General features: G+C 35.0%; 1 protein-coding gene across 1 annotated transcript; it reads left to right on the top strand.

Moving 5' to 3' along the window:
- The first annotated feature begins 887 nt into the window (after positions 1 to 887).
- On the top strand, positions 888 to 25,021 carry LOC117342452 (gamma-tubulin complex component 3-like). The gene is made up of 25 exons (XM_033904612.1): positions 888 to 1,051; positions 2,293 to 2,338; positions 3,043 to 3,104; positions 3,484 to 3,551; positions 4,563 to 4,640; positions 5,370 to 5,593; positions 6,062 to 6,147; positions 6,961 to 7,047; positions 7,414 to 7,532; positions 8,225 to 8,350; positions 8,578 to 8,646; positions 10,231 to 10,360; positions 11,014 to 11,108; positions 11,494 to 11,565; positions 12,108 to 12,218; positions 13,809 to 13,911; positions 15,613 to 15,740; positions 15,927 to 15,991; positions 17,099 to 17,234; positions 17,549 to 17,617; positions 18,911 to 19,046; positions 20,393 to 20,613; positions 21,625 to 21,765; positions 22,928 to 23,047; positions 24,019 to 25,021. The coding sequence occupies exons 1-25, from the start codon at positions 967 to 969 to the stop codon at positions 24,229 to 24,231; spliced, it is 2,790 nt and encodes a 929-aa protein (XP_033760503.1). The 5' UTR covers positions 888 to 966; the 3' UTR covers positions 24,232 to 25,021.
- Positions 25,022 to 27,966: the final 2,945 nt, after the last annotated feature.

The raw sequence follows: 27,966 nt of genomic DNA, 5'->3' as shown, positions 1-27,966 counted from the left end.
CTATATAGATATAGACTTCCTGTACAATATATAAAGTTGATATCCAAATGCAGTATTGTTACTAAATAATTCCCTGGTTGAGGTATTTAGACAGTACATATGTAATAAGATATAATTTTGAATCGGTTTCCATGTGTGTTTGTGCGGCAGGGTTTTAAAAAGCTTTTGTAGTAATATATGTAGGCCTACTGTATATATATCATTTTTGCGGATTTCCCCAGCAGGTCATGAGCACAGGAATGTAAGAATTTGATACAGTTTATCTTATTTAGACACATCTTAGTCTGTATTGTACAATTTCTAAATAATAATAGTTGATTAGTTTATAATTGAATTAGATTTTCAAATTTGATTGATTCTATTGCATTCAACGCATATTTATATTTTAAAATAATATTCAACTCAGACGGCAATCGGGCCGCGAATCGCGAGTGATTAAAAAATAATTTTATATACTTCTCGGTCAAATTTAATATGATACAGTTGGGTAAGTTGAAATATATATAGGTATATTCTCTGAAAATAATGCCAAATTAAGCCCAATTTTTCTCCGCTACCTTAATCCCAAGTCCGTTTTGACCCTTTCAGTAAATACGTCAACCTCATATCGAGCACCATCGCCAGCTCCTGGTATTTCCCTCATAACACCGCCCCCATTTTTTCGCTATTTCATGCCATTCACACAGAAAACAGACAAATAAAACATTAAGAACTACTCTGTAGGCACCGTCCACCATACAAATCATATGAAGTTAAAACAGTATGCGAGACCGACTGTCACTGACTCGAAATTCATCTCAGTACTCTCAGTACTTTGATATGCGAAGCAGGAATACGAAAATAAGACCAGCTTTACTTTACATGCGGAAAATACCATAGCGCGGCAAAACAAATATGGCTACGACCAGATGACATTCTCCTGAAAATACAAGTTCTTGAACAACGAATGATAGTTTAAATCCAGTCATGGGTAGCAGAACAGAAAGAGGGCCCGAGACTTCTGCGCTGTTATTGAAGAAGTTATGCATGAAATTGACGGGGCTATCAGATGGTACTGTCAACCAAATCAAAATCATGTTGGTTTGAACTTGAACAATCGATGAAATGTGAAACCACTGTTCATCATATTGATGGAATTAGTCATTTTGATGATTTGCTTTGTGTGAAAAATATTATCCACCTGATCAGTTCCTTCGTTGAAATGAAATATGGATATGTAACTGATGGGGATTGGGGAGAGGAGATTTAATGTTGTATATTGATCACGATACTGCTGTCTGCTCCCCTCCTCCCCTCCTCCTCAAAGGGCTTTTTCTCATTGGTTTGGGATGGGGCCTTTTTGTCTCATTTTGGTAAAAAATGATGAATCGTGAAAGATTTTATCAGATGTAAACTGCAAATTTTTGGAATTTAGCTTAAATATATGAAAGAATTTCATTTGGTTAGGCACATAATGGCTAGAACGAATATTCATACCCTGCCTCAGGGACGTATATTATTATATGTCCCTGCCTACCTACACTGGTCTCCGGCCACTGGGTATGAAGTCCCTCCCATTGCTGATAGTGTAGCAAGCCCTGATGTGATTCACATCGGGCAGTATTTACATGTAGCTATGACTATAATTTTCTCGGATAAAAATCACATGGAAATTGATGATTCTGGTATCTATTATCAATATTCAATCAACAAACCAGCTGCACATTATGTCATTTCTTTGACAATAAATGGTAACATCCAAAACGAGCAAGACACACAGTGATATTATTTAATAACATGTTGACATCTTTGATACAAGTGTAAAGGTTAAGAAAATAAGAAAATCAAAATAAATTGACGCTCATGAAATTTCCCGTGAGATTTCAACAGATAAACAGATTCGGAGCTTCATATCTCGTTGAGCAAGGTCAAACATTCTTAGATTAAATAATTACACAAAGAAGGATGCACTTTCTGAGAAGTATCATGGCAGATTATGGAGACATTTTCGAGGTTCATTATTTTGCAACACTATCTGCAATGGGAGGGAATTGTAGCTCTGACAACAACCATCAGTCAGGAATTGTCTTTCCATCGTCAGGAGCTACCCCAGACGTTATCACAGCTAATTAATGGCTACAAAAAGCCCTTAGAAAAGGCCCTGTTTCCCATTCTAGCCGCATTTCGAAAAAAAAAATTAATGTATATCAGTTAAGTGATTTTCAGTCTAGATACCAGAAGCTTTTGATTATATATTTGATGAACAGAGAGAATCTATTGTTGATACACAAATTTTGTAACTTGTTTTTTCAGATTCCATTTTGCCAGTGTTACAGCATTCTCTAAAGATCATTGGAAGGTAACATTTTGCTACATACATGTATTTACAAGAGCATCTCTGACATATTTTCTACATATTCCTCATTAAGATAAGAATTAAACATCAAAATAAAACTTTAAATAAAATAAAATCATCTATTATTGGGGGGGGGGGGGGGGGGGGGGGGGGGGGGTAGGAGACATGTATTGCTATAAGCTTTAACAATACCCAGTATGCTTGTTATCTACAATGTACAGTAGAAGTAGAAAAATACACATTAGTGGTGATATACAACTTAGAGTGAGTGGCTGTATGCAATAAACAGTGCAGTGAGTCATTCTTGCTAACCATCCCTATCAAAGAGGGGGATTTCTGACATAGATTAAGATGTGAATTATGGTTGAGAAATTTGTTACTGTGAATGATTTAGAAAATGCAGTGCAGGAAGTACGACATGTTTAATTTAAGTATCGTTTAATGTCTTATCAACAGCTTGAAAGTCTCCCCTACACATCTTGGGGCAGACAGAAAGTACTGCTTAATTATAAGTTGTTTTATAAGTGTTTGTCAAGAAGGTGTGGTTACAAATGTGTTTTGGGAGGCTTGGCATTTTGATCATGTACCAAAGCATCTAATCCACCATGAACATTTGCGAAAGTTTGAAAGTATTTGTGATGCATATACACCTTTGAAATTTAAATGTATGAAATGTTGTAGCTAATTATTGTTTCTTTTGTTTTCAGTAATTTTGGATCTCCAGTTGAAACAAATGAATTTCAAGTTGCAGAAAAAATCAAAAGAAAATGTAAGACAATACATGTATACAATGGAATGTTGTTACTTGTTCAATAACTGTTGATCACTTAACACACAACATTCACATTTTATTTCAAATTACAAAATATATTAATTCTAATTAGACCAGGTTAAAGATAATTGATTTTCCCATTGGAAGAATGAAAAATTGATAAGCATATGGCAACTGTCAGCATATTCAGTCATTTATAGGTGATGATAAGATATTCAATTAGAAACCACCACATTTTCTATTTAATTATTTTGGAAAAATTGTGTATTACACTGAACTTTATATATTATCCAAGTTTTTGAGATTTACATCCAATAATGAACAGTGTTCTGATGAAATCCGTTCTTTTAATTGAATAAGTAACTTTTCATTTTAGTGGTTCGGAAAGGCAGAGAGAGAGATGCAGCCATCTTTTCAGACCTACACAGGAAACTTCAGGCTCAGGTGAGTGGTATTGACTAAGGCATACATACATTTTTATCCTCCGCTCATCGGGATATAAAAGTGGGTTCCGTCCGTCTGTCCGGATTCCCTTTCCGCATGATATCTTTTGAAGGAATGATCAGATTTTGATGAGACTTGCGTAGTAGACTTGTTACTAATTATGTTGACTACTTTCACAGGAACTTGATGACTGAACACAAATACATGTAATAGTTCTAAATGCTTGGTCATGTGTTTCATGTTTTTAGGCATGTTGCCCATGTTAATTTTGTTTTTTTTAACAAATTTTTTATTCAATTTTAATTTTATCAACAACACATTACAAATACAATACATGATGTCCATTCAAACTTACAAGCATACATCATATTCATTTAGATATAATGTGATATATATTCATACATGTAGCCATTCTATATGTCTTTACTCACTCACTCACACACATAAAGACACCAAATCAAACTTACATATTACAAACATACTGGGGGGGGGGGGGGGGGGATTGCCCATGTTAATTTCATGTAATGCAATATTTGCATTGGGGGGGGGGGGGGGGGGGGGGGGGGGGGGGATCTTGATAACTATATCCTTGTTTTAGTACAGATTATTGAATACTTGGCGATCATTTTTTTGTGTCCACCGAAAGACCTGAATTCCTGATGATATAACGAAATGGAGATGAAGGTTGATAAAAATGCTGTTACACCAACAGTTCACAATAAAATTGTTTGTATTATTTAACAGCTGGACATTCTTGTTGATAAAACAACACATTGGGGAGGTAGTCTTGACTATTGACTGATATTAATGGCATGAAACAAATGTTACCTTAATACTCCTCAAAATAACGTTGGCCATTTAAAAACGATGACTACCATAATTTTGTTCATTATGCAGGCTTAATAATAAAGTAGGCTTGAAAGAATGAACCTTTGTATATTTTCTGACTTGACAAGCTGTCTTGAAGTCTTTGTAGGAACTCTTTTATTACCTACTGTATTTGAACTGTAGGGTTTACTGAAGCAAAGATGGGCTGTCCTGTATCTTCTGATGTCACTTAGTGATTCTGCTAATGGACCAGCTGCAAAGGTAGGCATATCTCCATTTATTTGAAATATCAAGTCACATATTATCAATACAGCGTGGAGCTAAGAATTAACAGACATGACTTTAATAGCCAAACAAATGATCTCGCTTAAGAAAGTCATGGCCCAAGTTTCGTTCAGTATTTCTGAAAAAGTGGGAAAGCATTTATATTGGATTTTAAGAAAAAAAACTTGGTAAAGGAACTTTTAGTAAAATTTGGTAATAGATTTGTATGGGAAATTTTAAGGTTAGGAATATCCTTAATAATATTTCAAAAACAAAATTGAGAAATGACATCACAGAGAGTATTTGTAACTTTTTCAAAAGATCCGGTCAATGATCCGGTCAATTTTTATGTACTATAAACAAATTGAAAAACAAAGTGTGATATTTTATCTCCGAACAAAGGCAAACCGAATAAGAGAAAGATGGATTTCTATCAGCACAGTACTGGATCTAGTTAATAACTAATAATATTAAGTAAGATTGAAAATATATTTTGTACTAGCTAGACAATAAAAATATATATGTAAGTAGAAGTAAGAATTAATCAAATAGCCATGTTTTGTTTCTTGTAGCAATGTGTTTATATATGTGAACTTGGAAAAATAAAGAAAGTGAAAAAAAAAAAAAAAAAAAAAAACTTTTTCAAAATTTCAATTGAAAGTAATTTTCGAAAACATGGTTTGAGTAATGTGTAGGTTAAGCTGTTTTTGTGTGACCCATTTTCAGCCTACAGTTAATGGTACTTCATTGTTTGGATCTGGCTTGCCCTCTCATGCTACCTCCACGCCGTTCAATCCTGCCCTACACAGATACCCTCCCCCTCCCGGGAGTGTTGGGGAGGTGACGACGTTACACTCCGTCTCTAACACCACTGGCAGTAGTGGGATCAGTAGCATCCGTAGTGACCTCAACAATAGTAATCCTACAGTTCCTCACTCATATATGCCAGTGTAAGTTGATATGTCTCATAATGTTGTAAAAAGGAATATATTCTATCATCATTTCCCATGTAAATTACAGTACAATGTGTTAATAGCGAATTCCTTGATATCAAATGGAATAATTCATTATTTCTGATGTTGGTCTTAAAATGGATAAGGTAGAGTCTTATTCCGGAATAGTTCATTCTTTATAAAATTGGTCTAAAAATGAATAAGGTTGAGACAAATTCAGGGATTTCAACTTTGTAATTTTCAGCATCTATCAAATCTGTACATACTGAACTTATATATGTCAGTATAGAAAGTTGTTTGAACGTATTTACCATTATCCTAGTCCTCTATTTTGGAATATAGTCATCGCTATTTACTTCAGTACCAGCCTATGAGGTGCTATTGATTTTAATGAAAAAAGAAAGTATTCATAACTAATATTGATCGACAGGAAGCTAATGTTTGTTATGTTTTAATATTTTTCAGGACGACATTCAACTCTGTTGAACTAGACCGGACTGGTAGCAGTCGAACTTTGGGATCTCGTTTGGCTTCTACCCTAACAAGACAAGGTCATCCTCAGTTACACTAGGAATGCTTGAAATGAAATGTGTTCTGTCAGGTTTATTTTGGACAACTTTGTTTGTCTCTTTGTATCCCTAGAATTCTGAATTCTATTAATGATTTTTTGGAAAACTTGAAAATCTTTAAAGGTTTTTAATAAAAGGGTGAAAAAAAGAGACTAATAAAATCTATAATATGAGAACAAATTTTAAGATAATTTTATCACATAACTCAAAAAACTTGTTTTGATAAGTTTTAAAGTCAAAATGTGAAGAAAAATTGAAAGTCAATGTGGAGACGAAGTGAAAGTCAAAATGTGTAGACAAAATGAACGTAAAAATGTATGGACAAAATGAACGTCAAAATGTGTAGACAAAATGAAAGTCAAAGTTTGTGGACAAAATGAAAGTCAAAATGTGTAGACAAAACAAAATGAAAGCCAAAATGTTTGGACACAATGAAAGTCAAAGTGTGTGGAAATAACAAAATAGAAGTCAAAATGTGTACAACAAAATAAAAGGAAAGCAGTTATTTTGTTGCACCATTTCCTTCTCATATTGTAACGTCATTGTCTATATTTTGATGGCCAATCAATTTCTGATTATAGAATTCAATAGATAACAGGTCAGTTATGTGATAAAATTTCCAGTATCATCATTAACCTTAAGAAAAGATTTCTCTCTTCTTTGTACCTACTGGTGGGAGGCCAAGAAAATATCTGTCATAAGTTGAAAGGTCATTTTCTTGACCTCATTAAGTCAGTAAGTTGTTTTGTACTGTTTGATATTTGAGCTTCAAATTTATTTATTTCTAAATTACAGAAAAATCAAACACAGCATTAGTGCCGAGCAGGGACAATCGACGTAATAAACCTGAAACCAATATATTGGTTCTCCGAGGAGATAAAAGTATGTTTTCTTAGAAAATAACATTGTTTAGAGCCAGTTTTGATAAGTGGGTCCACTTAAAATGACCTATTAATCATCTTGTCTTTTAATGTAACAATACATTGTTGTTTTAATGTTACAATACATTTGTTGTTTATATTGATGACATATATAGATTTTAAGTTCTGTAAAAGTGATGGTCTGACTATAGTACTTAAATCTCCTTGATAAATTATTATCCCAAAAGTTTTTGTTCAGAGGTAAAAAAGTTTCCCATTTTACAGTTACAGAATTTTCTCAGACGTGGAAGCTGTGGTGATCTAATGTTCTGAAGTTATCTGATTCTTTAGTTTACACTGGTGTGAGCTTTTTGTTCTGTATTTCCAGCATCATTTGAGCTGCCAGAAGCAGAATTGATCAAAGATCTTGTGTATGCTTTCCAAGGGATTGAGGGAAAATGGATTAAATTTGATTCCTCTAAAGAAGGCTACCGAATAGACTCACAGGTACATAACAATCTAGGGATTTGAACCAATATCCTCAAAGTAATTTCAAACCCCCTTTAGAAAAAAGGAAGGAAATGGCCTCCCCGACACGGCGTTACCTTTGTCAGATTGAATGCCTGTTGCTTTATCAGTTTATCCCTTACATTGATTGATCCATATTCAACCGAACCAGCATCCCTCTTCATCAGCATTTAGGCCTATGGCAGTAAACTGACACCATGTAATAACATATAACATGGACTATTAATGATGCCAGACTACTGCTATACACCCCAAATTGGTCAATTCAACCCCAGAACCAAGGGCTAGCTGGACTGTATACATAAACTCTACCCGGCCCAGACTAGAGTAAAAAATAAGTTTAACACCAGACCTTAGTGATGTAACTCCCAATTCTTGCCCACTCCTGGACATTTGAGCAACCAAGCTATGGTACCCATGCTTAAGGTCAGCCATACTTCCAAGTCATGTTTTGAACGGGTTGTTGGCCATAACTATTCAGCACTACGGGATTGATAAAGCTCTCGGCCATACCCCATCTAGTCAAAGGGAGGTAACTTGTAAGGTGACAGACAATTTTTTTTTTAATATTTTAAGTTATTTTACATCGTTTGTTGTTTGTTTTGTAAATGTAAAGCTATGTCTGCTCGGAGCTGTCTTTAATGTATACTGATAATGCTGTGTGTTTGAAGGCTGGGATTCCTAAAGCAATACGACAGTTAGTCAGTAAGCTTGCCGAGTGTGGATGGCTGTATTCTAAAACCAAGGACTATATCCAGACGAGAAGTGCCGACAAGACATTTGGATTAGTTGGACAGGTAAGCTTTGTCAAGTTGGAATTGTGCAAAATAAAATCTTAAAATTTATATTTTTGAAATGATTTTATAAAATTAATGAAGTTAAGTCAAGTTTATTGGTAAGTTTTGTACAAGTGAATTCTTCTAATTTACTAATTTTATGAAATATATTCTATGAATATCTTGGATTTTGAGATGGAGTTTCAGGCCTTATCTGAGTAAAAATAACAATGTATATTTTGTTTCAGAGTTTTTGTGCAGCATTACACCAGGAACTGACCGAGTACTACAGGCTGATTGCTGTCCTGGAGGGGCAGGTAAATTTTACTAGCAGAGAAATATATCTTAAAGAGGCTTGCCCGCAGAGAGATCAGAAAAATTGGCTAATAGAAAAAGATGACACATGACAGATTGTTGGAATTGTTGAGTTTTTCATTTTATTTTCCTTATAAAACGCTGAAAAGTGATATTAAAACCTCATTTTTAAATATTATTTATTTAATCGCAACCCGCAATAAGTCTAATTTGATTGACACATCAAAGAAACAAGCACGTGCACAGTGCCGCACAGTGATAACTTCAAAGGCAGCGGCGATTTACAAAGAAGATTTGCCGTTATATTCCATACATTTCCCTCTCAGGTTGAGTTTTAAAACGTCTTTTAAATACATATTCTGTAATTGTTTTCAAGAAATAAAGTCGGAAAGCCTCTAATTTTGTCACATAGAAACGTGTACTGAAGTTTATTTAGTGATCGGAGATGTGCCGTTTACCGGTCCGTCTGCGGGTAAGCCTCTTTAAGTTATATGGATACGAGAAGTTGTTTTATCTGTTTGACCTGAAGGTGGCTACAATACCTGACGAGATTTATATTGTCGTCTTTGTGGTGTAAAAATGAGGAAAACAATTTATAATTTGATTGATCAGGCTTAATTTAATTCCAGATGACAGTTGTTGTAACATCTTACTCGAGACTCCAAGATAGTCCCTCATCAATATATAGGGTTCCAGGATAGAACTTCCTGAAAGTTGAGTCTGTGGTTAGTTTGGAGGGTCCCACGGTAGAACAAGTCTGTGGTCAGTTTGGAGGGTCCCATGGTAGAACAAGTCTGTGGTCAGTTTGGAGGGTCCCACGGTAGAACAAGTCTGTGGTCAGTTTGGAGGGTTCCACGGTAGAACAAGTCGGTGGTCAGTTTGGAGGGTCCCACGGTAGAACAAGTCTGTGGTCAGTTTGGAGGGTTCCACGGTAGAACAAGTCGGTGGTCAGTTTGGAGGGTCCCACGGTAGAACAAGTCTGTGGTCAGTTTGGAGGGTCCCACTGTAGAACAAGTCTGTGGTCAGTTTGGAAGGTCCCACAGTAGAACAAGTCTGGTCAGTTTGGAAGGTCCCACAGTAGAATGCTAGCCTGGTTTATGTTTACACATTCAGTATTATATTGCTTCCTGTACTAGTGTGTTGATGGACAGTGTCTACACCCAATCAGTAGTCTATTCGAAACAGCGTGTATATACACTTGATATCCATAGACGAAATGTCCCATCGTCAAGCAATAATGTATAATTACCATCTTGTCACATAGACATAGGTGAACATGATTTTCGCTCACACAGTCAGTCAGCCAGTTTGATAAAGAGACCAGTCGGTCATGACGCGTTGCAACAACACTTGTACTCATTGATACGTATACTGTTTGTGTAAAGATAAACCTTGTACATATATATAGCTAAACCTTGTATACAATGTATATAGCTAGCCTTGTCAATTTCAATGGTCCACAGCTTGTTCACAATTTGGAGAAAAGACAGCTTTAATCTAATCTTGAAAAGTAAAAATCTGTGATTCAGGAGGAAATCTTTATAAAATATTACACAGTATAATATTGATGAGTTCCTTTCTTACAGTTAAACCAAGGAGATATAGGTCTGATATCACCAGAGGAGAGTTCGATCACGCTGAGACAGTTGGTGGTGTGGACATTTGATCCACTCTTACGACTTAAGACGCTAGCGACAGTGGTGGACGTATGTCGAGGTACTTACCTAAAGAACATTAATTGAAAATATATTATTGAAGTTCCTACCTCGAATTGTGTTGTAGCAGAGATATCATTTCATTGTTTTTATTGGTAGGCCAAGATCTTTGAATATCATCATTGACTTATATTTAAAACTATGATATATAATGCCTCTTTTTGCCATGATTATTGAAAGGTAAGACATACAAAATTGACTATTAAAAGGATTGTTTTGCCTCTACCATGAAATCAACAATAAGGCAAAATTTTTCTGTTTCTGTACTTATTTGCAAACATCATCTTCATTATTTAAAAAAAAAATTGTAGTTTGTTTAAATTTCTGTGAAATCCATTGGCAGAAAAATTTACAATATTACATTTAAGAACTGTCTTGAAAGGTGATTATCTAAAAAAAAAAACATCAACAATGATTAAAAATAGTTTTTTGAGCTTTCGAAAATTTCTTGTTTCATGTGTCAAAAAAAGAATGAATAACGGAGTTAACTGTTAATGGGAAACATCTTTATAATTTACTGAATATAAGAACTGCAATTATACAGGTTAGAATTACTAGTGTTATATTACAGGTAAGAATTACTATTGTTAATTATTACAGGTAAGAATTACTATTGTTATATTACAGGTAAGAATTACTATTGTTATATTACAGGAAAGAAGGGTGGAGCTCTGGCCTCGTCTTTGTATTCCTACATGCAACATGGAGACCCGAACATCAAGGCCCTTATCATGCATACCTTAACCATGGTTAGCTGGCTCATTTAATTTTCATGAAAGCATAATCTCAACATTTTGTTAGCTGCAAATTTCGGTTGGCCCATGGCCAATTTGATTTTTTTTTCTGCTATAATATTTAAAAATTTGACGCTATGACATTTTCATAAAATTTGCTATATATGAAAATTTATTTTCAAATTCCTTTCATGAACCTCATTGTTTATCTGATAAGGGCTATTCCAGAATTATCTTTGTGGGAGGGGTGGGAGGCACTTATATAGGAATTTGATGGGGTAAATCCCCCCACATGGATAATTTTGGAATAGCCCTAACAGAATTTATATCAGTAAATGCCTGATTTAAAACCTCTTTTCCTTAAACTATTGATTTAGTGATGTGACGTCTGTTTTAACAGGTTTCACAGCCAATCTACTCCACACTGATACGCTGGATATATGATGGGGAACTGGAGGACACCCATGACGAGGTCAGGCACTGTAACTCTAGGCAAATTCATTCTAATATTGGTTATCATTGTTAAATTAGGCATTTTTGTACACATTATAGAAGACTAAATATAAAGACGTTTGCAGTTGTTGTTCTGATCCATCAGTCGATAACGTAGTATTGAAAAGTCCTTGAATTATGCTTGGTGTCCTTAAAAAAATATGAAGAATCATGTCGCCTGTCTATGAAAAGACCATGAATCTGAAATAAAGTGTCACATTTCTGTGAGAGACATGGATGTAGGCTGTTTATCCAGGTATGCATATTTAGGTAACAAATGAATTATTTGTTCAAAACTTCGGTCCGTGAATTAAAATGCAAATTGCATTGTGTGTCTCAAACTGATAAAGTTCAAGTAATTCGTGAATCGGTGTTGAAATCAGACAGGATTAGTCAAGAGCATCATTAGGTACTTTAAACATTTGTTACTTAATTTTTACTTTCTTTAAAAAGTACATGTACATGTTGTAAAGTATAGGTGTTTGTGTTTATCAAATATCAACTTCATTTTGATGTTTTCAGTTCTTTGTGGCCTCTGACCCGACGGTGAAAAACGACCGATTATGGCATGATAAGTACACTCTGAGGAAGTCAATGATCCCATACTTCATCACGATGGACCAGGCAAAAAGGGTACGCTCTCAAACAATGTAATTTAGACATGGCCATATTCATAATACGTGTAGTTGAAGCTGCAAATTCAACAAAACTGAATATTTGAAATATACTGTATAATATGTTATCAACAGATCTCAAAGTCTCCAACAAATGCAGATTGACATGTGGGTCAGTCTTAGGCCAAACAAAATTAATGTCTTGTTTCTCAGGCACATTTTTCTAAAACAGGATGAGGGAGGGAGGCTTTTTTTTTTTACTACCTAAAAATGTGATGAGGGAGGGACTTTTTTATTTTTTTCTCTCAGTCACATAATGATACATATGCATGAATCGTGTGATTTAAAATTGTGTCAATTGTTAAAAGCATAAAATGAATAAAGGAATCTTAATTTTAAACTATTGTCTTTATTTTCTGGTATTAAACTTACAATTTAAATTGAAAAACAATTGAAATACAATTTTATGTTCAATGTTCACCAGATGTACACAAGTGATCAGGAACTGCCTATGTTTTAAGATTTGGTCTTTTTGTTCCCCTTTCGTTCATCCCACAAAATTAATGTCCAAACAGTTTTGTTGCTTCGTTAACCTTCAAAGACATCATTACTTTATAAAAAAACATCAGCTTTCCGTTTGCCGTTCGCGGCCGACACATCATGATCCATGAATTTTGGCGGAAACTACCAGTCGTCGGGACCAAGCGATCAATCACGCAGGCCATTGTAAAGTTCGCCAAACGAACAAGTGTCGCTATAATTCGATATGATTGTCCAGGGTAAAATAACACTCTCAGAAAAAGATATTTGAATGGAAATCATTGCTACCATGTGCAATCGAAAAATCAAGCTTCTAAAAGATAAACAAACGTTTCAATGATTTGATTTGGGAGATTCTAAAACACGGATCGGGCAAGTTCCGGATAATGCGGGAACCAACGTCGGAATTTATTTTTCAGCGCGGACGTTTTTATTTTTTTGATTTCAATAAAAAGTGAGTGGTGCGGGGTTTCATATTGGATGCGGGCGGGCCTGAGAAACAAGAAATTAATTTTATTTGGCCTTACTTCAATTCTTGTAAAATTAGGATTTTAATTCTTTAAAAATTATTCTTTTTATTCGTTTTTGGCTGGCAAATAATAACTACATGTATCTAGGGCACATTTGCATGTCTACTGGAGGATTACGTGTGTCTAGGACGGAGCCAGACCCTAACTCTGTCTATTTGCATACTCCACTTACTTGCATATTTTCACCTGGAAAAAAGCTTTAATATGCAAATAAGAAGATTCCTCTGTACATTTATACCCTGCTCTCCTATCCTCATGACAGCTAAAATATGGCTGTAAAATGCATCAGCAGTTTTTGTTTACATTTATTTATTTGTTGACAAGTGGTTAAGCTGCGTTCAACAATTATTGATATATTCATTGATCACATTGTCTGTCAGCTGAATAATATGACAACAATTATGACACCAGGCCAGTTTTGGTAGTTTTTAATTTCAATAATTGATCATGATTTTCTATGATTTATCAGAGAGTGACCCGTAAGAAATCTTTAAGGAGAATGAATGATGTTATAATGTATGATTTTTGTTTTCTGACAGATACTCAACACAGGTAAATCAATCAATTACCTGAGACAGGTGTGTCAGGATCGGACACCCACCAAAGGTCGCGAGGTTGCTATGATCATGGACAACACCAAAGGTAAAATATTAATGTTGTGGATATTATTGACTTGCAAATAGCAGGGTCGCTACCTCTCACATCCTTGGTGGGAGACTCGCAATATTCAAAGCTTTCTCTCATGAAGACCTCTCTCACGCAACATGAGACAAATCTCGCATTATTAAAAAATTCTCCCTCCATATCATGTCAAGCCATTACTAATGTACCAGATTGCATGTCATCCATGCAGTGCCTACTATTGTCAATCTTGTCGGGTCCTTATCAATCTGAACACTTGGGCTGTGGCTTGTTTATGTATAAACAGCAGGTGTAAAGGCAATTATTCTGACAATTAGGAGTGGTTCGGATCAGCCATGAGTCAAGTCTCAGGGCCCTCTGGTCGTTTAATTTATAATGTTTGTGATAAGAATTAAAAGCCATCACTTCAAAAACCGGTCGTTACTAAAACCCTGTATTAACACTTATAATAATTGACAGGGATTTACTCACATGATAATGATAGGAATGTGGACACATTGCACAGATCAAAATAAAACATTTATACAGACCGCCATCTTTGATTTCATAATTGTAGAGTCGGAAGCAGGTATAAAATTTCCAAATATTTTATATCATGTTTAACAGATATTAACAAATAATTAGATATATATATATATATAAATAGAGGGAGAAAAATACATTGAGAAATTAAAATATATGACTGCTTGACAATAATAATTTCATAGTTAAGGTTGAAGGAGTTGTCTCCCTTATATCAGATTGCTAAGGCTGAAGGAGTTGCCTCCCTTAAATCTTTTCTTTATGCATTAAAATTTGATAGTGTTTTAATTCAATCACAGATATACAGTATATTTGACTTTATTTTAACCATTCAACGTGTCTAATAAGATTATTTATAATTTTCAAAGTATTCTTGCTAATTAATATAAGCCATAAACTTTAAAAAAAAAAACTTGTACAGTTACCAAAATGTTGGTATTAAAGAGTTACGGTTCTTGGTTTGAATTTTTTTTTAAACCATAAAAATTGAAAATTTCCAAGAAATTATGATATTTTTGTATTTCAAAGTAATTTTAGAATTTCTGGTTATATACAATAGAAAATATTTTATAAAAAAGACAACTCACAAATGTCTGATTTACCTATAGAACATAATTTATATATGAATTATGCAAACCGTCCAGACTAATATCTGGGAACACTTTTTAGAGATTATAAAGATTTTATGTTCTGCTACATCATCAAAAGCAATACAACCACCATTCTGCCACACTGGCCCACTCTCTAGTGAGCTGGTATCCAATGGGAGGTTCAGATTGAATTCCTGGGACTAACGAAGCAGGAAGGCCACTTATGCCTTTCTGTGCCGACATCCTAGGTACATTTTAGCTTATGTGTAGATCTTACTTGGATTGAAAGTTACTGAAGAAAAGAACAACAAAATAAACTTGGTAATTAATTTTTCGTGGTACTAATTGAAGGAATGGTAGTCAAGGATGTTGAGTTCATTTCATGGAAATTCTATTTGCCCTGAAATTCGCCAATTGTCCCAAATGTAGACAATAAGGTCCGATCCCAAATAAGTGAAAAATAAATAGCCTGGGTGTACTCCAATTTGTGTCTCAAGTCTTCATTATCAACCAGAGTAAAATTGTCTGAATTTTTTTTTTTACTTATGATAATGTATTCTACAACTTAATGTTACTCTAAATTTCACAGCCGGTGAGATGTTTATGCAGGACACAATAAGTGAATTCCAGCACATGATTGACACTGTGTACAAGGAGACAAGTCGCCACCTCCTCGATACCCTACACAACAAGTACAAGTTTATGGATCATCTCAAGGTGGGTTGTGTATTAGTATCCATCAAATTCCTGGACCACCTCAAGGTGGGTTGTGTATTAGTATTTTACAAATACATGGACCACCTCAAGGAGGGCTGTGTATTAATATTTTACAAATTCATAGACCACCTCAAGGAGGGTTATGTATTAATATTTTACAATATTTTTACATATTGATGTTTGTAGGCAATGAGACGGTACTTACTACTGGGACAAGGAGATTTCATTCGGCATCTGATGGACCTACTAGAGTAAGATCTCTTTGTACTTATATCAGACAAGTCACATTTTGGTTGTCAAATAAATTTGCAACGCACAACACAGTTGGAAGTTAAAATTATCAATCAAATTTATCAAATTTTTCACAGTTTCCATGTCACATTTGGGCTACATTCTAGTAAAATACCAAACGAGAGAACACTAGTCATACAGGGACCACCAATATAATGGATTTCATTCAAACAGTACTATATAAGACTGCAGTTTCTCCACCACCCAACACACATAGAATTGTTTTATTTCAGGATTTCTCCCATTGGATGTATACTTTACTGGAATAGAATTGCCCTTACTTGTTCATCCCACAAATTAATAAAATAAAAAAAAAAAATAGCAAAACATGTAGAGAATGTTTTTAGTGTCTTGTATGAATAACTTTCAATATTTTTTCATAATTGCAAAAAACATTGAAATAGATGTTCATTTTACAAAATAAAACCTTCTTGAATGTTTCAGAATAAAATCAGGCAACTATTACTAGAAATTGCATGTTTATAGTATATAAACTATATTCATTGTTTAAAGGAAAATCATAATCTGAGAAAATGTGTCTGTTAGATTGGTTAGAGATAAGGGGAACATTTACTTTAATACATGCAGTGGAATACTGTAATTATAAGACTGATTAATGCTTTGATATCAATTGTGATGTACTTGTAAACTTTTGTCCTTTAGTTCTTGATCAACAAAGCAGGGCTCAAAGTGGATATTTTCACCAGGTGGCCTATTTGGCTACCAAGTTATAAAATCTAGGTGCCAATCGAAAAAGTTTTTTGCCTGGCCTAGTTGTCTTAAATTTCAAAAAAAAAAAAATGTTTTGTTTACATCAGTAAAACATCTCTGTAACTTTTTCCATTGTGAATGTCATTTTAGCATTGACTGCAACCTAGGCTTTTAAAGATTAACCAAATCGCAAATTTACACAATTTTTTATTGGCCATGCAGGCGCCTTATAGGTCAATAACTGGTCGCCAATGGTGAATTTAAGGTGCCATGGCCACTAAAATAGGTGTCACTTTGAGCCCTGCAAAGTAAATTTAATCTGTTTCGCTGACACTTCTTCAAATGTTTTTCTACAGAGAAGATCTTGCCAAGCCAGCAGGGAACTTGTACCTCCATAATCTGACTGGCATCCTTGAGACAGCCATTAGAGCCACTAATGCACAGTTTGATGATTCTGATATTCTCAAGAGGCTGGATGTCAGACTTCTGGAGGTTTGGCTCAAGTTTCATACAAATATCAATCTTTTGTCAAAAGTGAAAAAAAAATAAAAAATAAAATGTTGATTTATTCAGTAGTATTTGTAAATTTAAAATTTACAAATACTACTGAATGAATCAACTATAAACTTTTTAATACGCCTTTTGTTTTTCCACGAGACAATATGAAGATTGTTAAACATATTCGATCTATGATATTTCCTCACAAAAACATTTCAATTGATATAATTATGTAATGACATGTGTAATGTCAGTCCCAGGGGTCATTATTGGATAAATATGTAATTATATTCTGATGTGTTTGATAGGTATCTACAGGTGATACAGGTTGGGATGTGTTCAGCCTCGACTATCATGTGGATGGTCCAATCAGAACGGTCAGTATCACACTACACGTTTTAATCTCAAACTGTTCATATTTCATAAACAATTGATCATGAGCAGATATGTAAATACATGTATCTGCAAAAACATTCATCAGAATTGGGAAAAAATGTGTTGGATATGTATTAAGGTATCTAGCTGGTATGTTTAGAAATATCGTAATTAAATGCCTTTTAATATAAATTGATTATTAGTTTTGTTCTTTTAATCACTTGTCAAGTCTGTTGTTAATCTCATAAAATATTGAACAATTTTCATGTAATAGTCAATCTTTGATCAGTCACAGAAAATCGTGATCAGATAGTCAGAGGTAAAACGACTAAATCATTGATCAGTCCTAATCAGAGGTAAAATGACTAATCGTTGATTAGTCCTAGTGAGAGGTAAAACGTCAAATCCTTGATTAGTCCTAGTCAGAGGTAAAACGACTAAATCATTGATTAGTCCTAATCAGAGGTAAAATGACTAATCATTGATTAGTCCTAATCAGAGGTAAAACATCAAATCTTTGATTGGTCCTAGTTAGAGGAAAAACATCAAATCATTGATTAGTCCTAATCAGAGGTAAAATGACTAATCGTTGATTAGTCCTAGTGAGAGGTAAAACGTCAAATCCTTGATTAGTCCTAGTCAGAGGTAAAACGTCAAATCATTGATTAGTCCTAATCAGAGGTAAAATGACTAATCATTGATTAGTCCTAGTGAGAGGTAAAACGTCAAATCCTTGATTAGTCCTAGACAGAGGTAAAATGACTAAATCATTGATTAGTCCTAGTGAGAGGTAAAATCATTGATTGGTCCTAGTGAGAGGTAAAACGTCAAATCCTTGATTAGTCCTAGTTAGAGGTAAAACGTCAAATCCTTGATTAGTCCTAGACAGAGGTAAAATGACTAATCCTTGATTGGTCCTAGTGAGAGGTAAAACGTCAAATCCTTGATTAGTCCTAGTTAGAGGTAAAATGACTAAATCTTTGATTAGTTCTAATCAGAGGTATTGCCCCCCATGTGTTGTTATGATGTGTCTGGTTTCATTGTCAAACTGGTGTTTTGGAATATATTATCTGTTATAAACAAAGTGTCAATTTGATGAGCCATAAGATAAACAACTCAAGTTCATTTAAAAGTTTTTTTAAGCCTTAAACAACATGGCCATTGTTTTGTGGTTTAAACATACATAATATACAATAGGGCTTGTATGAAAAGTGGTTTGTTCTGGGTTTATGGATTTTACAGTTTGGTCCGGACTGTGTTACTTAAATTAATCATGTTGAATATTTGTCTCAAAGGTGTTCACACCAGAGTGTATGATCATGTATCTGCGAGTGTTCAACTTCCTGTGGAGGTCAAAGAGGATGGAATATATCCTAGCCAATATATGGAGAAATCAGATGGCCAGTGCAAAGATGCTTCAGTGTATTCCAGGTCTGTACAGATTTTATTTTACTTTATCTTACAAGTATGTGACTTTCCAAAATTACCACTTGCAGAAATGCAAGTTGAGATAAATGCAAGGTGAAAATCTTCACTGGGTATCTTCTCCATTGACTCTGTACACTGTGAAGCTAGGAAGTCCTTTCATTCATGTAATAAAACTGACTTTACTTTTGGGCCTAATATTGAGAAGGTAGGATTTGTAATTCATGTAAACCTACATGTATGTATAAATGTAGGTATGGAAATTCTGATCCTTGACTTATTCAAATAAAAACCAAATCAATAGGGAATCCAGTTTGAGTCGCAGCTCCTCAGTTCGAATAATTTTTAATTGAATTTAAAAATGCGGGGTTAATACTCATTATTTATAAATTCTTCCATTTTGGATTATTTTGTCAGCAATTACATATGATAAAATGAAATACCTTAATTAAGACTAACAACTTAAAAAAAATATATATATATATAATTTGCTTGTGTTGAATAAAGATTTACTTATGAATTTGTTATTTCAAATTGATATTTTTACTTTATTGCTTCATAATTAATTCAAACAGCCATTGTACTACATGTACCTTGGTGTCCGATTTGAATCCCTCATTTTCCACGACAGAATACGGCCTCATATCCTTAGCTAGAAATACTCTGATGGAGTTTGTAATGCTAATGTGTAGACATTAGTCGACACACGCAACTCATTTTTGTTGGCAAAAGCCTCAGCTATTTTCATTTGATTTGAAGAACTTCGATTTTCAGTCGATGTTGATGGGTTACTGCTACAAGCAGAGTGGGCAGACTCTGCAGTACTGCCGGTCGTACATTCAGCTAAACTTGATATATCTACGCCATGTTTCTGTTACAAATGATTTGTCATTGACTTAGTAGATATCTCGTTTGATACATCAGGGTGGTGTCACATAATTTACACACAGTGATTATTCTAACTCCCGTCTTGTTTGGAAAACTTGAAGTGGTCCCATACCTTCGACCGCCTGAGGGCCACCATTTTGTTTACTGGTGGCTATTGTAAAATTAAATCTGATTCAAACCAAATTTCGTAATTTGAGATTCAATATATGAATCCAAATAATTGAACCAAGATGCATCAAAATGTCCGCTGCACCGTACACCACTACAAACCAAGTTACATTTTATAAATCTGTTCAACTTGACATGATGCTTACAATTTTGATAAAGTGGAACTGCAGAGCACACTTCCATGTCAGCAGATCAAATTTTGTTGTTTACAGTAAAAGTCTTGGTGGACCCCTGATTATATTATACCTGTTTACACATTGTGTTGGATTTTACATTGTATTATTATTTTATTACAGAGTTATCCAGCATCCTTCACCAGTGTCACATGCTCACCAGTGAGATGGTTCACTTCGTCCAGCAAGTTCAGTACTATATCAACTTCGAAGTGCTAGAGTGCTCGTGGGACGAACTGCTCACCAAAGTCGGTGAAGCAGAGGACCTTGACTACATTATCGCCGCTCACCAGGTGTTTCTAGATACCATCATCTCTAGGTGTCTTCTTGATGAACAATCAAAGGTAAGTTACATTTGTTCAGGTGTGTCCTTGGTAGACAATCAAAGGTAAGTTACATTTGTTCAGGTGTGTCCTTGGTAGACAATCAAAGGTAAGGTACATTTGTTCAGGTGTGTCCTTGGTAGACTATCAAAGGTAAGTTACATTTGTTCAGGTGTGTCCTTGGTAGACAATCAAAGGTAAGGTACACATTCATTCAGGTGTGTCCTTGGTAGACTATCAAAGGTAAGGTACATTCGTTCAGGTGTGTCCTTGGTAGACAATCAAAGGTAAGTTACAGTCGTTCAGGTGTGTCCTTGGTAGACTATCAAAGGTAAGGTACATTTGTTCATGTGTGTCCTTGGTAGACAATCAAAGGTAAGTTACAGTCGTTCAGGTGTGTCCTTGGTAGACAATCAAAGGTATGCAGTAGTTATGGAGATTATGTTCCATCTCCAGGTAAGTCATAAGAGATTAATAGAATATTTTACCAACTTTGGAATGGGACATAGGGATCTCAACCCTAGGGGGAAGATTCTTATGTTGCCAAACACAAGTTAAGTAAGAGACAAACCAGCTAGCACACTGTGTAAAAATTAAAAGTATGTAGAAAATATTACAACTGCCTGTATGTAGAAAGTATGTAGAAAATATTACAACTGCCTTTATGTAGAAAGTATGTAGAAAATATTACAATTGCCTGTATGTAGAAAGTATGTAGAAAATATTACAACTGCCTGTATGTAGAAAGTATGTAGAAAATATTACAACTGCCTGTATGTAGAAAGTATGTAGAAAATATTACAATTGCCTGTATGTAGAAAGTATGTAGAAAATATTACAATTGCCTGTATGTAGAAAGTATGTAGAAAATATTACAACTGCCTGTATGTAGAAAGTATGTAGAAAATATTACAACTGCCTGTATGTAGAAAGTATGTAGAAAATATTACAATTGCCTGTATGTAATGTAAACTTGAGGTTTACAATGTTAACTGATGTATTCATTGTGGTCTCATCTTCTCGTCTACACAGAATATACTGACCCAGTTGAGAACCATCTTTGATCTGATCATCGATTTCCAGACAGCATTGGGAGCATTCTTCACAGAGGCCTCCGAGGAACAGATGGCTCGACAACATTTCGACAAACAGCAGGCGAAACGTTCAAAAGAGGTAATAATAACATTGTAAAGACTGTGACAACAGTTCTAAGATCTATAGGGGAAAGACTTAAGCTTCCAATCAGGCCTTCTCAGGGACTTATAATAGAGGATAGACAATGTTATGTTTAGTGGACTGACAATAGAGGGAAGATAATGTTGTGTTTAGTGGACTGACAATAGAGGGAAGACAATGTTATGTTTAGTGGACTGACAATAGAGGGAAGACAATGTTGTGTTTAGTGGACTGACAATAGAGGGAAGAGAATGTTATGTTTAGTGGACTGACAATAGAGGGAAGAGAATGCTGTGTTTAGTGGACTGACAATAGAGGGAAGAGAATGTTATGTTTAGTGGACTGACAATAGAGGGAAGTGAATGATATGTTTAGTGGACTGACAATAGAGGGAAGAGAATGTTGTGTTTAGTGGACTGACAATAGAGGGAAGAGAATGTTATGTTTAGAGTGACATAATGAGAACATATTTCCATTTCATTTCTCAAGAAAGTGATACTTTAAGGTGAACAATTTCAGATAGGGTAAAGCACTTGATATTTTGGAATGCATCAATATTAAATTACTCCTTCAACATATACAGGATATATAAATTAAAAAAGATATAAGATTTTGCAGTGAAAATATGAAACTTGCCGATTTTTCCAATCGAAGCGAAGATAAATTTATTTTACTGTATTTCTAAATTATTCAGACTAGTTTTTGACAAAATACTTGATGTCAGCTATTCATGCACAGATTCTCCGACAATAGTAGAAAACGCTTAAATCGCGCTGATCAGTCCTTTCAAAATGGCGACGTCAAGTTGGCATGGAGTAACGTCACAAAGAGATAACGTCATGAATTATGTTACAGATTCCCGCAATTTTTCTGTCATACTCGGGAAATATATGTTATATTAAACAAGAAACCACTCAATATCCTCTATATATTACAGTTAATTTCATAGTTTGCTTAAACTTATTATACTGATACTGATAAGTGTGACAGGCACAACATGCAAGTCCCCACCTGGAGTTACTGATAAAGTGTGACAGGCACAACAAGTCCCCACCCGATTGATTATAAGTGTCAATTATGAAATTATACCATAACTAATGAAGTCTGTTAATGTACATTAATTATAAGAGTAAAAAAATGTCACATTTTTATACATCAGGGAGACTGGGGATTGACAGAAGAAGAGGAGGCAGAGGAGCAACATCGCAGGATGGCATTCCTCAAGAAAATCATCCCTAACACAAGAGCTCAGTTTAAAGTGTTATCTCAGAGCTACCAGGTAACTTATCATACCTAGGGCTACTCACACTCAGAGCTACCAGGTAACTTATCATACCTAGGGCTACTCACACTCAGAGCTACCAGGTAACTTATCATACCTAGGGCTACTCACACTCAGAGCTACCAGGTAACTAATCATACCTAGGGCTACTCACACTCAGAGCTACCAGGTAACTTATCATACCTAGGGCTACTCACACTCAGAGCTACCAGGTAACTTATCATACCTAGGGCTACTCACACTCAGAGCTACCAGGTAACTTATCATACCTAGGGCTACTCACACTCAGAGCTACCAGGTAACTAATCATACCTAGGGCTACTCACACTCAGAGCTACCAGGTAACTTATCATACCTAGGGCTACTCACACTCAGAGCTACCAGGTAACTTATCATACCTAGGGCTACGCAAACTCAGAGCTACCAGGTAACTTATCATACCTAGGGCTACGCAAACTCAGAGCTACCAGGTAACTTATCATACCTAGGGCTACTCACACTCAGAGCTACCAGGTAACTTATCATACCTAGGGCTACTCACACTCAGAGCTACCAGGTAACTAATCATACCTAGGGCTACTCACACTCAGAGCTACCAGGTAACTAATCATACCTAGGTCTACTCACAAGATGTTTCATCTGTCTATACCAGTAGAATGTAATGGTCATACCTGCTGTCCCTGTTACAAGATTTGAAAAAGGTGAGGATGGCTATGGGTTCTGTCCCGAAGCCACGACTTATCAAAATCATTAAAATGGTACTTGATGGAGAAGGAAGTATATTTAGTTTTTAATACAACTTAATTTCATCGAAAATATTTTAAATTGGAAGAATTAAATAATCTTAAGAAATTACATTAAGCCCATTTACTTTTGAAGGATATATATATACCAATGTTTCTGATGATGCTGACAATTTTTTCCATCTAAATTTATAATAGATTGAAATAAATCCTTTGTTTTGACAGGATATGGTACAGCAGTTCCTGGTGATGCTAACGACCCACCAGGATGTTAGTCTGCGCTTTCCTCAGCTTCAGACTGGACTTCAACGAACACTACAAGACCAAGGCTCCACAGCTTCAGAGTCCCTTAATGTACAGAGGGACTCGGGCCGTCACGTGATTGTACAGAGGGACTCGGGCCGTCACGTGATTCCCATATCTTATGAAGACTGTTAAATTACAGAGGGACTAGGAACTGTCACGTGATTCCCATAACTTATGAAATCTGTTAAAGTTCAGAGGAACTAGGGCCGTCAAGTGATTCCATAACTTATGAAGTCTGTTAACAGAAAATTGGTGCAGTTACTAAATTAATCCTATAAAACAATTTCCATAATTTACAGACTGGTCACAACAGTCCCAGACAAAAGAATGTGTTTTTGTACTGAACCTCCTCTAGGTCAACCATTCAATCCTCAAACTTTTCAAATTCGACTTGCAAAAGTCATGGGATAGTTCTCCTGTATAACACTAGTGTTAAGGCTTCAAACTTGTCTGTAATGGAAGCATTTGATTAGCTTTATTCAAAATTGCCTTCAAGTATATAGAACCCATTACATCCTACCGGTATAGCCAGGATTAGTTTACTTTCAATCTTTAACCAAGTTGTTTTGTGTATTAAGATCTCTCGAGTTTTGACAACAGTAAAATCTGATTAGAGCCAAGCTTTACAATTTCACTAGCTATTTGGGAACTTTTTTTACCAGGTATCACTATATACATTAAAATATCACTGTCATGGTTGAATTTTTCCGTCTTTGAAACGATTAATCTGTTTTGTAATATTTGTTTTCATCATTATTATCTTTAAGGATATAATGATACCTAAAAAATAACTAATAAGGAAATTATTGTCTGTTTACTGCAGTCTGAACAAAAATTCTTCTTACTTTAATAATAACTTTGATAAATCAACAGCATTTACCGTATTTATTCTAATGAACGTCCCCACCCTAATAAACGCCCCCCCCCCCCCCCCCCCCTTTTTTTTTTTTTATTATATATATTATATGTTATACGGAATGTACAACTACCGTAAGTATAAATAAAAAAGTTTATGTTTCTTGCAATTTCATACACGAGTGTCAAAATGTTTGTCACTTAGTTTTACAATGTTTTGGATACATATACACATGTTTCATGGTGTGAAATGGGTACATACAACAAATCTCACAACTTACCGACTCTGAAATTTTTATCTCCATTAAACGCCCCCCCCCCCCCCCCCCCCCTAAGAAATTTTTTTTTCACGCCCCCAGGGCGTTTATTAGAATAAATACGGTATATTAGAATTGATAGTTTATAAGAGAAGTGTCAGATTTGATCTCTTTTGAGTGAAAACACTTAAACTACTTTTCTCTGCTGTTCTGTGTTCAATGACTTGTCCCATGTATATTGATTTTTAAAGTGTATTCTGTCAATCTATTTTCACTAAATTGATATTGATAATTAATAGCAATGAAAGTGAAAGTACTGGTATCATGTACGTTAATTACAACTTACATGACAAATAGAGTATGTGTACATTGTATATATAACAGGTCCGTTTATGTGAATTGTAGTTATTAACGGCAGACCCATCTTCGCTAGCCATGGCTTCTGATTACGTTACACTCCACGAACCCTTGGCAGATATAGTCATCAGTTCTGGCTCTCAGAGATTCGAAATTATCAGCCTTAATACATGAAATGTCTCTGTGTGTAGGTAAAATACCATGACATAGTCGACAAGTTTTCTATTTACTCGGCCGCTGCTATTTTTGTTTACTAGGAAGCCAAGCCTGAATGTAAAACGTGATATGATTGGATGCCCTGGGTTCATAGAGTGTAACGTAATCAGAAGCCTTTGCTAGCAAAGATGGGGCAGACCTAGTGGTCTCAAAAGATTTTTAAAGCCTCCAATATCATCTGCAGGGTAAATGATTTATTGGCGAGATGATACATCTAAATGAACTGGTTGTTCTGCATGAATTAAAAGGTTAAAGTACCAGGTATATTTGTATAGCTGTAGCATAATTTCACTTTCTGTTAAACACATCACAGTGTTTTTTAAACCTAGTCTTTTCAATATTTGTGTCATAAAAATTAAGGCCGCTTAATTGTGTAACTTATTATCTGATTAAATTGTGAATATCTTCATTATTTACCATTGTTATGTATGTCTAATGTTTATGTAAAACCTACTGTTTCATTCATTGAGCTCTCGGATCAAAATTGTCCACAATTTCCATATGAAGAACTATTTATTTTTCATAATTACTTTAAAACAGACATCTTCAACCTCTCTACATTAGAAGTTTAAATAGAATCTCCATTTAAAGTTTTCCTCATTTTCTATCAATTGTACATTTTATTAGAATAACTCCAAATTTGATCTGACAGAGAAGAATTTAAACCATTATTTATATAATTTGGGGAGGACATAGTTAAATCCAAATACAGCTTAATTAATATATTCGTATATATACTGATATTTTGAATCAGTTTTAATGTCCAATATCAATGTGTGATTTTCTAGAGGATCAATTGTGGAACACAGTCTACTTCTAGATGAGCAGAATTGCTTCCCCTTATTCATCCTGGTGGTGTCATTCAAGTTTGAGTGATTCACTAGTTTGAAAAATCTTTTTACCAGTAATGAATTTGTAATAAAACTTATACATGGGACCAAATGTAGCTATACGTTATCACTAAGCAGCTGTTTGCTTGTTCTCCAGTTATATTAACAGGAGAAGTACAACTTGGTTAATTTGTGATTTTGTTAAGTCTTGTATAGTAACACCAATAAATAGTTCTAGTTATCATACAGAATCTAGAATCTCATGTCCTCATTTCTATATCACAGGAGCTTGTACTTTTCTGTTATTTCTTTTTTAACCAGGCTAATCCCCTGAGAAGCAATGAAAAATAAAGCAAGATATTAGTAATCCCTGTGTTCTATACATTTGTATCAACATTTTAGTCTGTCGGAAGTGCGGATAACGTGACTCGTATATGTGGATATACCGGGTATATCACTTGTTTGCCATGGTTAAGGAAATGCTATACATATTGTTGAATGCTATTAAAACAATACTGTGATATGTCGAACATGGTTGGGACTTTTCTGTAAAGTATTAAATGTAGAGGATGGAAATAAAATCTTGAAGAAATGTAAAAGACTTGTTTGTTCATGATCCCTCAGAATTTTGTGAACAGATTTTTCTCCGACATTGAATAGACGACAACAATCATGATGCATAATGAGGCAAATCATTCTGAGAAATCTTGGGCAATCTTAGGCTAGTAGTTCTTGGATTGTCAAAAGTTCTGGATATTGATATATGTTTAGGTACTTACTGTTATATACATGTATCTACACCAAGGACATGAAAAATTCTGTATTGGACCAAATGTTAAATATTTGTTTGTTTGTTTGTTTTTGTTTAACGTCCTATTAACAGCCAGGGTCATTTAAGGACGTGCCAGGTTTTGGAGGTGGAGGAAAGCCGGAGTACCCGGAGAAAAACCACCGGCCTACGGTCAATTCCTGGCAACTGCCCCACGAAGGTTTCGAACTCGCAACCCAGAGGTGGAGGGCTAGTGTTAAAGTGTCGGGACACCTTAACCACTCGGCCACCGCGGCCCCTAGAAATATAATTTAATTCAACAATCTTGAATATAATTTTATATCTTAAAAGAGCAGATGAGGTGGATGTGTCTTGTCAGGGACACAACCACAATTGATATGTTTGTTTGCTGTGTTTTATCGTCCAGTGAACAGCCAGGGTCATTTTGAGTTTGGGTCTCCTTGTAGTAGTTAGTGACTACCTCACTGAACAACATACCAGGAGGCATGTCACATGCCATCCAGAGCAATTAGGGTAAAGTGTCTCGCCCAAAGATACAACCATGATCATGACAGCACAGAAT

Source organism: Pecten maximus, chromosome 14 (assembly GCF_902652985.1).
Source record: "Pecten maximus chromosome 14, xPecMax1.1, whole genome shotgun sequence".
In the NCBI taxonomy this organism is placed as follows: Eukaryota; Metazoa; Mollusca; class Bivalvia; order Pectinida; family Pectinidae; genus Pecten; species Pecten maximus.
This window is presented reverse-complemented; position numbering and strand designations above follow the sequence as displayed.